Here is a 16,109-nt window from a genome sequence, read left to right on the forward strand (position 1 = left end):
TAACGGGGACACACATGAGCAAACATGCTGCTAAGAGGTGCTTTAATTCTCTGGTCAGAAAGGTTCCTAGCGCCAGTCTCCAAGTCCAGATAACGGTTTTTCATTTCCTCGCATTCATTGATCTTCGAGGGTTTACGATTTTGTTGATAGTGTTTTGGATTTACTTTAATTAATCGTAACTACGGGACACCGCAATACATCCAGCTATTGTAGAAATAGCAAAAACTAAAATTTACCAAATGGTCATGGAATGTAGCGATTGTAATAATGTTAGTGATATAAAAATTTTCTGTCTCTATGAAAAGTATTTTTATTAACATATGTTCGGTTGCATTGCCTTGCACACCACCATAATATATGGCTCATAACCAACAAACTAAGAGTAATAAGTATTGTGGGTGACTGCAAGATTCTTATTGGTACGTGAGATATCAGTGTTATTGAGAGTGGTGCTTATCCTAGTTACTCTCGTTATGGATGACAGCCGCTTTCGCGTTCGAAACGCGGTATTATACGAATAATCACTGATCACGCACGATCCGCAGGACAAATTGGTTCAAATGGCTCTGAGCACTATGGGACATCGGAGGTCATCGGTCCTCTAGAATTTAGAACCACTTAAACCTAACTAACCTAAGTACATCACACACATCCATGCCCGAGGCAGGATTCGAACCTGCGACCGTAGCAGTCGCGCGGTTCCGGACTGAAGCGCCTACAGCCGCGCGGCCACCGCGGCCGGCCGGACAGATTGGAACCATCTTGTACCCAAGTGTTTGTTAACCAGTGACCAAACGAATCTGAATTAAGATAGCTAAAAATACAAAAAGTTTCTCTCGCCTTTCCACTTACGTATCATCACCTGTAAGCCTGCCTCCCATGCTGGAGCAAATGACCGAACTGGTGGAATGATAAGTGAAAAGTTGTCTTCAGGCATGAGAGCAGGTTCTACTTTCGTGTCGGTCGTTTGCGAATGCGAATTTTACCAGAAGAGAAGCAAGTAACATAATGATGTCTTGGGTCAAAGTTTACAACGAACGTACATCCCTAAATGTTGAGAGAACCCTGAACACAACAGGAATCATCCAGACCATTATGAAGTCCATTCCGTACCAGTTCTTGCAACATCACAGATACCTGTTCTTTCCTTTGGGCAATTCTACTGCATCCAGTCATTGCATTATGGAAAGCTTCTGTGGGCAGGACTGGATTAGTGTATTAGTTGCGAAATCTATTGACCAGATGTGACAACAGGGGTAAGCAGATTGATAAAATGTGGCTAAAATGAATTCCGATGCCTCTATGATGATCTCTGTGTACGACGTAAGGTTGCGGGAATGTGGGGAAGGAAGCAGAGCACTGAATGCATAGGGTATATATCGTGTCCATGAAACGTCATTTACGTGGCGTCATTGTTTCATGTGGAGGACGCGTCAAAGATACTTTTACGAACTTAGCCGACACATCAATCTCTCACCATCTCCCTTCCACAAGCCATCTTCCCTCTCCCTCCCTCCCTCCCTCCGTCTCTCTCTCTCTCCCTCATCACACACACACACACACACACACACACACACACACACACATACACACACATCTTCTTTTAGTTATTAAGACAGTTGTTCAAATAACCTGCGCTTGCTCCTACACATTTATGAGTTCTTCCCACCGCATGCATGGATGAATGAAACTCTACATAGTGCAGCTCAGGCAAGAGAGAAGAACCGATTTAATGAGTGGCCTTGAGTTTTAGGTGACAAGTAATTCTATATGTTCTCCCAGCATTTCTTATAGGTCCTGCCTGCAAGGAAACATTTTCAAAACACTCTTCTATGCTCATAAAGTACTCACGGAAGTAAGAGAAAATATGTCGTTTATGCAAGTTGGGATATCCAGTCACACTTTACGAAATGCAGTAAATAACGTCTGTCAGCATGGATAGCTTCGGGGGCTACTTCCATGGCCTGCTAGTTCCTCTGACCGGATTTTATTTATTTTTTGGGTCATTTTCTGTGGGGTTGCTTATCTGAATAAGTTTGTACCGCAAACAATGTCAATGGAGGGACACATGGTCATCGTGTCATTGAAGACTACAGTACAGTGACACGCGCCACAAAACAGTGATGTAGCGATGAATAAAGTATAGAAAAACTCGCGACAATACGCCGACAGAAAAAAACAATTGCAGCACCTAGAAGTAGCTGTGCAACATAAACGAAATTTGGTAAGTGGTTTTTACATCTGAAAGATGAGGTCTATTCAAATTTCGCGCCAATCGCATAAGTTTGAGGCAAGTACTTCCACTACGAGGATGCAGATCGGGTTTGTTTTAAATACACTCTGTAACGGTCGCAAGCGTTAGTTACCTTTGAGATTGGACGTGGTGAGATGATGTTAGTCCAGAATGTCTTTAAGGTGACAAAGACATCATTATAAACATATCACTGAGCTTGAATGAGGGCGTATAATAGCGCTGCAATAAGCAGGATGTTCCTTTTGCGATACTGCAGAAAGACTTGGCAGGGATGTACCCACTGTACATGACTGCTGGCAGAGGTGGTCACGAGAATATACAGTTCCAAGAAGAGAGGACTCCGGACGCCTACGTGGAACTACCGAGAAGGAAGACAAAATGTTCAAATGTGTGTGAAATCTTATGGGACTTAACTGCTGAGGTCATCAGTCGCTAAGCTTACACACTACTTAACCTAAATTATCCTAAGGACAAACACACAGCCGGCCGCGGTGGCCGTGCGGTTCTGGCGCTGCAGTCCGGAACCGCGGGACTGCTACAGTCGCAGGTTCGAATCCTGCCTCGGGCATGGGTGTGTGTGATGTCCTTAGGTTTAAGTAGTTCTAGGTTCTAGGGGACTTTGGACCTAAGATGTTGAGTCCCATAGTGCTCAAAGCTATTTGAATCATTTTTGACAAACACACATACCCATGCCCGAGGGAGGACTCGATCCACCACGGGGACTAGCCGCACAGTCCATGACTGCAGCGCCTGAGACCGCTCGGCTAATCCCGCGCGGCTAGAAGGAACACCATCGTGTTTTGCGTATGGCCTTGGTGCATCGTAATGCGTCCGCTGCAGCAATTTGAGCAGTAGTTAGAATCACTGTGACACAACGAACTATTACAAAACACTTACTTCAAAGACAGCTCCGAGCCAGGCGTACTGTAGCTTGCATTCCATTGACTCCCAAACCAGCGCCTTTTGCAACTTCAGGGGTATCAAGCGAGAGCTCACTGGGGGGCAGGGTCAAGGTCTGTTGTGTTTTCTGATTAAAGCTGGTTCTGCCTCGGTGCCAGAGATAGCCGCATGTTGGTTGGAAGGAGTCCAGTTGTGGGCCTGCAACCAATATGTCTGCGTGCTGCAACACAGTGGAGCTATACCTGATTTATAGTCTGGGGTGCGATTTCGTATGACAGCAGGAGCACTCTTGCGGTTATCCCACGCACCCTGATTGCAAATTCGTGCGAACGGTTCTAGGCGCCTCAGTCCGGAACCAAGCTGCTGCTAAGGTCGCAGGTTCGAATCCTGCCTCGGGCATGGATGTGTGTGATGTCCTTAGGTTGGTTAGGCTGAAGTAGTTCCAAGTTATTGGGGACTGATGACCTCCGATGTTAAGTCCCATAGTGCTCAGAGCCATTTGAACCATTTTTGTCATTGTTAGGAGCCAGAATCCAAAAGACAGACCATGGAGTAGTGACAACTGTACTCTCCAATAAAGAAGAAGCTGAAGACAGTCAACAAGCAAAGCGATGTGCAGTGTCGTTTTTATGCTAGGTGTCGTTCTTTTGGAAGCTTTGGGGCCACAGGTAATTGTCCGTTCAGAAGAGTGCACTGAAAATCCAAAGGCCTGAGAAGAAGACAAACTTCGGCTTGTAATACGATAGCGCCTGCCCCCCAACAGTTTCTCGACCATCGAACTCGTTTCCAAATTTGGCTGTACTGTCCCAGCACATCTGACGTAGAGTTTTGGTTTAACTCTTGATTTACATCTCCTTGTACCTACGGACAAGAGACTGCTATGTTATTACTTCATTCACTAATGTGAATGTACAGACTCATCATATACAGGTTACAAGAGGTTGTTCATGCCACATACAAACCTAAAACAAAATTTTCGTTCAGAAATACACAAGTGCAAAAAATAGACGATATAACTACAAACCAAAATCTAACCCTATACGTTTGCTGTCGTTAAAGCTCTAAAACAGAGGCGTTTGTTCATCGCTGGCAGTGTAAGTGAACTTCCTTTTTTTTTTTTTTTTTTGTAAATTTGTACGTCAGTCTGGTGATTTGACCTGTTGTGCTACCATTCATGAACAGCATCCAAGGGGTGTTTTCCAGCAGGATAACTCTTACCCGCATTCTGCTGTTGTACTCAACATGCTCTACAGAGTGTCGACATGTTGCCTGGGCCTGCTCGATCACCAGATCTCTCTCCAATCGTGCACTTTTATGGGGCATCATTGGACGACAACTTGAGCATCATCCACAAACAGCTTAACCGTCCCTGTATTGACCGACCAGTTGCTACAGATATGGAGCTCCATCCCACAAACTGACACCCGGCTTCTGTAGAACTCGATGCACGCACATTTGCACGATAGCATCTAACAGTCTGGCAGTTACACCGGTTATGGATGCACGAACATTTCACAACTGCAATGGCTTATCTCAAGCTTACATTAATGTGTAACTTGTAACCTAAATCACTTAAATATGCGTCACAGTCTATATCTCTAAAACTGCTTTTGCAACCACCTATATAGTCTGATTTAAAGCAGTTGGCATTTGAACATAAACAGAGATAATGGTAACCGATCACGTATTGAAATAGTTGTTTGTTTCCATGGAATTGTTTTTGAGTCTTTTCAGGCTCAGGTGTGGCATACAGAAGTTACATAGAATACCTGATCGAAAGCGGTCGTACACCCGCCTGTAGCGCCGCACTGGTCACGAGAGGTGGACCCGCCAGTATACACTGAAGCGCCAAAGAAACTGGCAAAGGCATGCTTATTCAAATACAGAGATATGTAAACAGATAGAACACGGCGCTGCGGTCGGACACTACTATATAAAACAAGTCTCTGGCGCAGTTGTTAGATCGGTTACCCCTGCTACAGTGTCAGGGTATCAAGACGTGGTGTTATAGCCGATGCTTCGATTCCCGGGGGGGTCAGGGATTTTCTCTGCCTCGTGATGGCTGGGTGTTGTGTGCTGTCCTTAGGTTAGTTAGGTTTAAGTAGTTCTAAGTTCTAGGGGACTGATGACCATAGATGTTAAGTCCCATAGTGCTCCGAGCCATTTGAACCATAGCCGATGCACGACAGATGGTTCAAATGGCTCTGAGCACTAACCCTCCGCCACACACCGTCAGGTGGCTTGCGGAGTATGTATGGAGATGTAGATGTAGATATGAAAAAAATATTCGTCTAAGATGTCAGGCTGTCGCCGTAGCTTTGAAGGTCCCTTGTCGTGGAAGCTGCGGGAGGCTGCGCAATGTAGTCAATGGACCCCGGGCTGACCATCAGTTCCTGTTCGGCTAGCGACAGTTGGCAGCAGGTTGAGCACTTGCTTCAGTGCTCAGAGCCGAGTAGACACCGCCACCTGGGTTGTATACCTGCTCACTTGAAAATCATCAAGGTCGCCTGCCAGGCACGCCCGCCTTTTGTTTTCCGTGCGCCCGCTGTCCTTCAGCTCCGGCGGGCGACGGCGAAGCCCCGCCGCTGCGGCTGCAGGCGGTGCTGGTATGCCTAATCTTGTTCTCGGCGCCCTTAAAGCCGCTCGTTCAGAAAACACCGCGCCACAGGACGCAGTCAGAGGGTGTGCAGGCAACAGGGGAACGAGACGGGCCGAATATTATCGTGGTGTGACAAGGAGAAAAGCGGAATGTGTGACCCGATGAAACACACGGGTACGGTCACGTAACTTGTCGAACGGGATTCACTAACTTTGAAATGAACACGATACGAATTCTTGGGGCAGACACTCTAGCACTGGTTTAATGTCACAGTAGGGGACGCCGTATTACAGGTAGAGGGGAAAGGATTTCCTTTCCGGCTCCTATCACAAACGGCATCTTTCCGAGGCAGTCGCAGATTGTTGAATCATCTCTAAGCGTAAGGAGTGTCTAGCCCAGCGCTATTATTGCAAAACAAGCAGTCGTACTCACCAGATAATTAGGAGGGAGAGAATGTGCCTATTCTTCGGTATGAAACTTCACCAGCACACAGGAGGAATCATGCATCGTGATTGGAGAACCCATGTTCCTTTCCATATTTCTAAGTTCTCTCGGTTCAGATTTTGATAGATTTCGCATTCCACTAAAGACTTCCATCATTTCAAGGACCGTGACCAACGAACTAGAGTTCCTGCCATAACCGTTTTTTGCCTCGCAAATTACTAAATTCAGCAGTTTTGCTTTTGACTATGTTACAAATAATGATATTCCGACCACGTTTCTTCTTTAAGAGCGAATCTGTGCCTTCAGTACGTTAATGTTTCTGACTTATACCAGCGATAAACTTCCACAACTATATAGAAGACGATGACTGTAGCCGGCCGTAGTGCCCGAGCGGTTCTAGGCGCTATAGTCTGGAACCGCTACGGTCGCAGGATCGAATCCTGCCTCGTGCATGGATGTGTGTGACGTCCTTAGGTTAATTAGGTTTAAGTAGTTCTACGTTCTAGGGGACTGGTGACCTCATAAGTTAAGTCCCATAGTGCTCAGAGCCATTTGAACCATTTTCAACGATGACTGTAAACAACTACCTAAAATCTATGGTTTTAAGACAGACTTTCGAAATAATGCAATGTATTCTGTTATCTGCACCATTTTTCCATTTGTATTACACGCATGACGAATCTGCAAGGTGCTAAATCACTGAAACTTGTATGGCCCTTGAGCTACAGGTAATTGCTTAGAATTTTCGAAACGTTCGTTACAAACGTTGCCATGTTGTTTGAGGAAAACTGGTGATTTACGGTTCATAATAACCGAACTGTACAATTTATAAACTTTTACTCCTTCGTTAATATTATATTGACTTTCGCAATGTTACTCTTGACTGGCAATGTTGGTAGTACGGTTCATATACTTCCTAAAGCTTTCACTTTCTTCCCATATTATTTTCAGTGCATCTATGAGCGTAAACAAAACAATCCCGGGAACAAGTAGCCATCAGACTCAATTGTATGGTTTAGTAGCGCACACAGGAAGCTATATAAGTTTCTTGAATCAGTGTATGCATTCTCATTAGCCAAACTGACTACTGAAAAGCTGATCCCTTTCCAACAGAAACGATAACAGCCATCACTCAAGCACTTGTTGTTGTAGTATGTTTGCAGCTGATATTATGGTCATAATGGGGTTCGTGACGGTGATATGAGACTAAGAATTTCGGAGTATGAGAAGGAATACCGGATACGAAAAAATTTGTGACAAGTATTGGTTATCTGCACAGTGGGTCACGACTGAGTTAAGAGGATCGCAAAAGTCATTAGGATCGGTAGCACGAGAGAGGACAAACACAGGTAACTCTAATTTCAGTAAAGAAGTCGGAATGAGAGTTTTGGATGATAGAATAAACGTCGATCATACTGAGACCCTTGGTTTTGCTGCGTTGGCAGGATTGTGGTTCGTGGGGACGTTGGGGGGACATTGGGTGAGTTCAAAACTTGTTATCCAAAACTGATGATGGCTAGAAATTTGTTGACGAAAGTATTGCTTATTAACAAACCAATTTTCTAACGACTCTGAAGAGTTCCGAATAGATCGGCGAACCATCCTCACAACAAAAAATATCTGGCTTTGGAAAATCGATGGCAAAGAATATGCTGTTTTCTCAATGAGTGGCATAATTCAAGAATTTCATGTTCCCTGGGAGGACAGTAAATGAGACATTCTATGAAGAGTGTTCAGACACTTTTGGCGTGACTCGGAAGTTCGCTAGGACCTCATCTAAAGACTTTTTCCTTTGTCATGACAAAAGTCTATCAGATTTGTGAGTTCTGAAATATTTTGTAGCCCAAACTGTAGGTTAGACTCAGAGGCGATCGAACCGGTTTTCACTGCCAATTCCCTGGCAACTACCAATCTGTGAGACCATGAGACTGATCCCTCATTTTAAGCATTGTGTATGTATCCCGTTTTGAGTAAAAAATCAAAACTCGTTTGCCTTTTAATTTGATTTTCTTTAACATTAGTGCGAAAAGTTATAGGAAGCGCTACATATAGCGTACTTAATTCACAACTCTGAGGAGGAAGGTGATGAAACACTTATGTTGAGCTTTACGTCTATAGTAATGTGAAATTCCAAATTGCACGCTGAACATCGGTGTTTTTAGAGTTCTATGAGATTATCTGTAGCTTGCACGAGGCAGAATCCTCTACTGCCACAGGATCGCCCCTCAGTTTAAAAAATCTATGTGATGGTATGATTAAGACATTGAACTGATTTTTGGGAAAAAAATGCATTAGTATTCAGTAGTGAAAATACCTTCAGTTTCATGTAATAATTTTTGTTTATTTGCGACCGGTTTCGGTGATACAATCCAGCATATTCATGCCCCTCTCGGCGATGTTATTTTACACCATCATACTTCTACTAAGAGCTCCAGAACCATCGGTGGCCGGAAGACTCTTGTCTCTGATGCACCCGGCGGAAGGTATAAACATAAGAACTGCTGTGCCAATATCAGTCAGAAGGTGCATTTACGGAAGGAGTAAAGGTCAGAGTGTAACTTGTCGCCAGCATCAAGGTCACTTGCGTAGGAGAACTGGCTCAACGGTGGGCTGATGCAGACATCATACCGGAAATGGGTTGAACATCACATGAAAGCTTACACCAAGATGACGATAAAGTGATGTGAGCCACATCAGGTTCATTATCATAACCACTGAATTGCTTATAGTACTGTCTGTAGTAATGGGAAATAAAATATTGCACGCTACAGATCCAAGAATTTATCTGTAGCATATATAGTTTTTGTCTGCGCATTTTCCCCGTAACAGCATAGACGAGACACATTGCACTACTGATATAGGAACGCCCCTGTATTAAAGGAAATCGCTGTGGTGTTATAGTCTTATTTTTGGCAGGAAGGATCAATGTGTAATAATGATAAAACCTTCAATTGTATATATTAGTTTTTATGTATTTGTGACCGGTTTCGCTGATACAACCAAGTATCTTCAGGCCCCTCTAAAGCTCATACTGATCAGGTTTTTAACAGGAAACACCATCATACTTCTACTAAAAGATACAGGACAATCGGCGTCCGCGAAACTTTCTTGGTGTTTAGGACTAAAAGTATTTTCATTATTACACGTTAATATAATAGCTGCTTTCCCAATACCCATCAGATGATGGACATAAGGAGGGAATCAGGGTTAGAGATTAACTTTGTCGTTGACATGGAACTCAGTAGCTCAGCAGTACTGGCGCAGCCACGGGGTAATTCGGAGACCTTGCCAGTATTTGCCTGCGTAGAGTACCACATGAAAACATACGCTTAGATGACCCACAGGGATCTGAGCCCCATGCATGTTCATTATTTTAACAACTGGATTATCTGCTCGAAGTTAAGATCCTCGTCCAGCCATTGCCATTAAGGTATCCATAAATTATTTTTCGTGAGTGGCAAGATGACACCTGCAACTAGTCTAATGCCGCTTCCTTCCCTCATGAAGAACAGTCTGTTAACTCACTGGATATAAAGTTCCCATTTTATACAAAACACATTTCAAGTAATTCAAACATGCTTCATCGCCTCTGTGGCACCATAAGTGGGCTTTCTTTACTAAAATATTAATCTTAATTTATAAGATTCTCCAGGGCCATTCTTACATAGCGAACAATACGAGACTGGAATAGAAGGGAGAACCGATATAGGTACTCAAAGTGCCCTCCGCCGTCAGGTGGCTTGCGGAGTATGGATGTAGATGTAGCGTGTCAAGACGATACTAATGCTCACGCAAAAGCGTACAATGTAAATTTAGGATTTCAGCAAAGAAAATCCACTGATGATGCCACAGAGGTGCCGAAACATGTTGATGTCACATGACAAAACAGTGTTTTGCGTAACAGGCGGACCTTATATCCATGGTATATACAAGAGCAGGCAAGTCCTCATGATGTATATTCTGTGCAACTGTGACTCCTCCGAATTTGCAGAAAAGTTAGAAAAGTTGTCAGCGTTACTCACCTTGTAGATCTCGTCGACGAGTTTCGTGATTGAAGCATGTTTCATCACCTATGTAGCATCATCATTGGGCTTTCTTCATTAAAATATTAATTTTAATTTATAAGAGTCTCCAGGGCCATTCTTACATACCGAACAATACGAGACTGAAATAGAAGGGAGAACCGATAGAGGTACTCAAAGTACCCTCCGCCACACACCGTCAGGTGGCCTGCGGAGTATGGATGTAGATGTAGATATAGCGTGTCAAGACGATACTAACGCTCACACAAAAGCGTATAATGTAAATTTAGGATTTCAATAAAGAAAATGCACTGATGATGCCACAGAGGTACCGAAACATGTTGATGTCACATGAAGAAACAGTGTTTTGCGTAACAGACGGACCTTATATCCAAGGCATATACAAGAGTAGGCAAGTCCTCATGACAGATAATCTTTGCAACTGTGACACCTCCGAATTCGCAGAAAAGTAAGAAAAGTTGTCAACGTTATGCACCTTGTAGATCTCGTCGACGAGTTTCATGATCCAACATGTTTCATCACCTCTGTGGCATCATCATTGGGCTTTCTTCATTAAAATATTAATTTTAATTTATAAGAGTCTCCAGGGCCATTCTTACATGCCGAACAATACGAGACTGGAATAGAAGGGAGAACCGATAGAGGTACTCAAAGTACCCTCCGCCACACACCATCAGGTGGCTTGCGGAGTATGGATGTAGATGTAGATGTAGCGTGTCAAGACGATACTAATGCTCACGCAAAAGCGTATAATGTAAATTAAGGATTTCAATAAAGAAAATGCACTGATGACGCCACAAAGGTGCCGAAACATGTTTATGTCACATGAAAAAAACAGTGTTCTGCATAACAGACGGACCTTATATCCACGGCATATACAAGAGCAGCAAGTCCACATGATGGATAATCTGTGCAACTGTGACTCCTCAGAATTTGCAGAAAAGTAAGAAAAGTTGTCAACATTACTCACCTTGTAGATCTCGTCGACGAGTTTCGTGATGTCGTCCGTTTCCATGGTTGGCGGCGTCTGCTAGGTGGTATGATCGATGAGTTTCGAGTCCCACACGAGTGTTCCGCACGCGATATCACGGCCTAGCACACACGCCGAGGAAAACAGCAAGTAGGACCGTCACCGGTGGTCGGGCCAGACGGACGCGGCGAGTCTTGGTGTCCCGCGCGGGTTGAGGCAGGTGCCGCAGTGTGGCAGGTCGGGCGGTCAGCTGAGGTGAGCTCGTCTGCGCTGCTCGCGGCCGGAGGAACGACTAGCGCGCTGGGCTGGGCGGCGCTCGCGAGGCCCGTCGCCGACTTTCACAACGCCACGGCACGGAAGGCCGCCCGCCCACCACGACAGCCGGCTCCGCGCATGCGCCGTGGGTGCACTATTGTTGCACAAACGTCTGCCCGGCAAGTAGCATTCCTCCGAGGGGCGGCGTCGGAAGTGAACCGCGGACCTCGGCCGTGGAGCGCGGTAGCTACGTAACAGTTTCCGAGAGATCATCTACCTCGAGAGTGACCATCTCCTTGCAGTGAAGTTTACTACTGTAGTAATACAGTGACTTGAAGGACGATACGAACGCAAGATTCAATCTAAACTTATGGTAAACAAGTCCGCCACAGAATGAGATTTTCACTCTGCAGCGGAGTGTGCGCTGATATGAAACTTGCTGGCAGATTAAAACTGTGTGCCGGACCGAGACTCGAACTCGGGACCTTTGCCTTTCGGGGCCAGTGCTCTACCAGCTGAGCTACCCAAGTACGACTCACGCCCCGTCCTCACAGCTTTACTTCTGCCAGTACCTCGTCTCCTATCTTCCAAACTTAACAGAAGCTCTCCTGCGAACCTTGCAGCACTCCTGAAAGAAAGAGTCTCGGCCTGGCAAACAGTTTTAATCTGCCAGGAAGTTTCATATAAGCGCACACTCCGCTGCAGAGTGAAAATCTCATTCTGGAAACATCCCCCGGGTATGGCTAAGCCATGTTTCCGCAATATCCTTTCTTTCAGGAGTGCTAGTTCTGCTAGGTTCGCAGGAGAGCTTCTGTAAAGTTTGGAAGGTAGGAGACGAGGTACTGGCAGAAGTAAAGCTGTGAGGACGGGGCGTGAGTCGTCCTTGAGTAACTCAGTCGGTAGAGCACTTGCCCGCGAAACGCAAAGGTCCTGAGTTCGAGTCTCGGTCCGGCACACAGTTTTAATCTGCCAGGAAGTTTCAGCTACGTAACAGTTTCCGAGAGATCATCTACCACGAGAGTGACCATCTCCTTGCAGTGAAGTTTACTACTGTAGTAATACAGCGACTTTAAGCACGATACGAAGGAAAGTTACAATATAAACTTTCATTCATCGAATTATTAAACTACCAAGTTTTTGTTCTCTTAGTCACACCACATGTGTAGCTCAAATCGTTGTAACCTACTCCTTTAAACAATCAAAAAAATTTAAATAATAGTATGCAGGAACTGAAAAATCAAATGAAATGATAAAAGAAGGACAGCCTACCCTACACTTATCCACTCCTACTTTTATATTTTTAAGTCGTCACAAGATAAATATTTAATGACGAACACTGATTTCGATTTCATTTATAAGGCATAGTACTGTGGTCAGGAAATTTTGTAGCTATTTCTAATTATGATTGTATCTCATTCCTTTCGCTGTAAATCTGCACACGTTGTTGGTTTTAATCACATATGAGACATTGAAATTAATAATGTTCGCCGGCCCTGGTGTCCGTGCGGTTCTAGGCGCTTCAGTCCGGAACCGCTTGACTGCTACGGTCGCAGGTTCGAATCCTGCCTCGGGCATGGATGTGTGTGATGTCCTTAAGTTAGTTAGGTTTAAGTAGTTCTAAGTTCTAGGGGACTGATGACCTAAGATGTTACGTCCCATAGTGATCAGAGCCATTTGAACCATTTTTTTAAATATTGTTCTGAATATGTGCATTTTTCAAAGTTGGCTTTTCCAACCGCGATTTTTATTGCAAGTGCCTTGTGTCAGTTGCGCACCTGCATCAGTATGAGAAATTTCCACTGACACAGATGGTGTAATGGTTAAAGTACACGTCTAGAATCCTATGGAAGCATGGGTCGAATTTTCGTCTGCTGTCTGTATCGTGGACTACGTACTTGCCGCAAAATATTTCATCAGAATAAGCGGAATTAGGATGAAGGTTATAAACAGCAGCGGAAAGGAGAATAATAACTTGCATAACTTTGAACATTATTAGCTATCTTGAGAGCCAAGCGAGAGAGAGATATGAGTAAGAAAAACCGAGATGTGTGGTGGCAAATTGATAAGAGACTGTGCTATCATGCTAATGAAATATTCGTTAATAGCTTGACAGAAAATTTCACACGAAATTGTAATTACACTGTGTACCAGCTTTGGCTCATAAAACTACTATCTGACAGTAACTATCATCACCAGGACTCCAACAGTCATTGGATAATGTGAAAACTTTGAATGCGCACCGTGGATCGGGCTCCACACTGCACACTGAACTATAATAGTGCCCACCGCGTGTAACTGGCTGGTTACGTCGTCATGAGGGGCAGAGGCGTAGCAGCTGTAATAACAATTGCGGTGAGCTGGTTTTCTGCTGCGTTTCACTGATCTCTGAATGAAATACCAAACGTGTATTGGTCTGGTTTGTATTTTGTAAGGATAACTGGAATTGAGTTTTTATTCCTTATTTTGGCTCAGTTAAGAGTAAAAGCTCTGGTCCGTGAGAGGAAGTACCAAAGGTGGCGACGGACATAACATCGGCATATGATCACTAACTACTATTAACAGTATCTTATGCCACGTAATAGAAATAACAAAAAAAAAATTTTAATTAAAAAAACGAAATGAAAGATAAGGAACTAAGGGCGATTGTAAAAGAAGGAATCCAGGACGGAACGAAGAGTCCAATCTCGAACTGGAAACTAACGGAGAAAGAAATCGCCCATGTCCTTTTAAGACAAATCGTTCCGTCATTTACATTAAGGGAACCAACTTAGAATATAAATCTGTGTTTCCATATAGAGATTTGAATTGTTTCTCTGGATGCGATTGCAGTGTCTTAGCACTGAGCCACCTCTTTCTGTAGGGTGTAGAAGAAGTAATATTGTTTTCCGGCGTTGAAAATTTCTTACAATATCACAACCAGATCGAGTATCACGGCATTACCGCATTCAGCAACGTCGTCGGCAAGAAATGGTTGCAAGATATTTATCCCTGGTGTAATATGTGAGTAAGAAACGTCTATACTAGACATTAGCGATATTTATAGTGTCGTGCTGATCTGAGAATATTTATTCTATTACTCGCAAATCAGATAGCGCTAAAAACGACTGGTAAGAGAAAGAAAAGACTTGTATGGTATGGATTAGATAAAGACATTTGAGATTTCAATCAGGATCACCAAGAATTTCAACGATGGTGGAAAAATTGTGAAACATTTACATCTATTCACCCAAGGCACCTTTCGGGGAGTAACGTAGCGTACTCCTAGCAGCGCTATCTCTCCCCCACTCTTCTGCTCCTGTCACGAACAGTGCGTGTAGAAAATGACTGTCGATTAAGCTCCGAATGAGCTATAATTTCTCTGATTTTGTCGTTGCGGCCATTTCACGAGACGTATGAGGAAGAAGGTAATACGTTACCCAACACTTGATGGAATATACTCTCTCGGAAATTTTGTAGTCAGCCTTTTCAGATGCACAACACCTCTCTTGTAACATCTACCTTTGGAGTTAGTTGTATAACGCTCTTGTGCCAACAAACAGTCCCGCTAACACATCTTGACAAGGGACCCATATCGTTGAACAGTACTCAAAAGTGGATCGAAAGAGTGTTTCATAAGCCACTTCCTTCAAAGAATGTTTTGCATTTCCTGAAGATCCTCCAAATGAATCTCAATCTGTCATCTGCTTTCCCTGCTATTATTTGTTTTATGTGGTCATTCCATTTGCATTCACTTTGGGTGGTTACTCCTAGGTATGTTACGGTTGTTACTATTTACAGTGGTTTGTTGCCAATAGCGTCACCAAACAGTAGTGGAGCTCTTCAGCTATTTTTGCACAATACGTACCTTTTACTTACAATCACTGTCAACTGACAATCAACACAGCCGTGTCTATCCTCTACAGGTCTTCCTGAATACCGGTACAGTTTTCTAGCGTTAAAACCCTGCTATAGACAACAGAATCGTCCGCGAATAGCCTCAGGGATCCAGTCGATCATTAATATAAACTGTAAACAGTAGCAGTCCTATAATTTTCTTTCGACGTACACTCGAAAATACCTTGATATCGGTAAATTTTTCCCGTTAAGAACGACTTGAGTTCTATCGGAAAATAAGTCCTGAATCCAGTTCTAGATTTGGTCCCATACTATGTAACCGTCTACACACTGAGGGGGAAAAAGTCATGCGATAATTCACAATGTCGTGTAGGACCTGCTTTTGCCCGGGGTAGTGCAGCAACTCGATGCAGGATGGACTCAACAAGTCGTTGGAAGTCCCCTGCAGAAATATTGAAACAGGTTGCGAAAGTATTGCCGGTGCAGGATTATGTGCACGAACTGACTTCCACATCCTATCAAATAAATGTACGATGGGGTTCATGTTGGGCGAACTGGGTGGCCAAGTCATTCACTCGAAATGTCCAGAATGCTCTTCAAGGCAACACGTAACTCTGTCGCAAGAACACCTAAGGGGCGAGTATGACAGATGAATCACCAGTGGCACGAATACATTCATTACAAATGAGCATGACGTCAGGACGTCGCTTGTTCTTCCTTTAAATACGCCAGCTTTGATAGCAACAAGACACTCGCAGTTAGACTTGCAGTTAGATGTGTACTGGGTCGCTGCATAGCGCTCAGCTCGGT

At 44.0% G+C, this 16,109-nt stretch overlaps 1 protein-coding gene across 2 annotated transcripts in view; it reads right to left on the minus strand.

Moving 5' to 3' along the window:
- Window positions 1-11,509, minus strand: part of LOC126458602 (brain-specific angiogenesis inhibitor 1-associated protein 2-like) — a 911,857-nt gene extending 900,348 nt beyond the window's left edge. The window contains exon 1 of one of the 2 annotated variants that reach the window (XM_050095757.1): window positions 11,211-11,507. In XM_050095757.1, the coding sequence (XP_049951714.1) occupies window positions 11,211-11,255 (45 nt within the window). In that variant the 5' untranslated portion in view covers window positions 11,256-11,507. Of the gene's footprint in view, window positions 1-11,210 lie in introns of both variants that reach the window. The other variant, XM_050095758.1, reaches the window with a different exon arrangement.
- Between the last annotated feature and the right edge of the window lie 4,600 nt (window positions 11,510-16,109).

This window comes from Schistocerca serialis, chromosome 2, assembly GCF_023864345.2.
Source record: "Schistocerca serialis cubense isolate TAMUIC-IGC-003099 chromosome 2, iqSchSeri2.2, whole genome shotgun sequence".
Taxonomy (NCBI): domain Eukaryota; kingdom Metazoa; phylum Arthropoda; class Insecta; order Orthoptera; family Acrididae; genus Schistocerca; species Schistocerca serialis.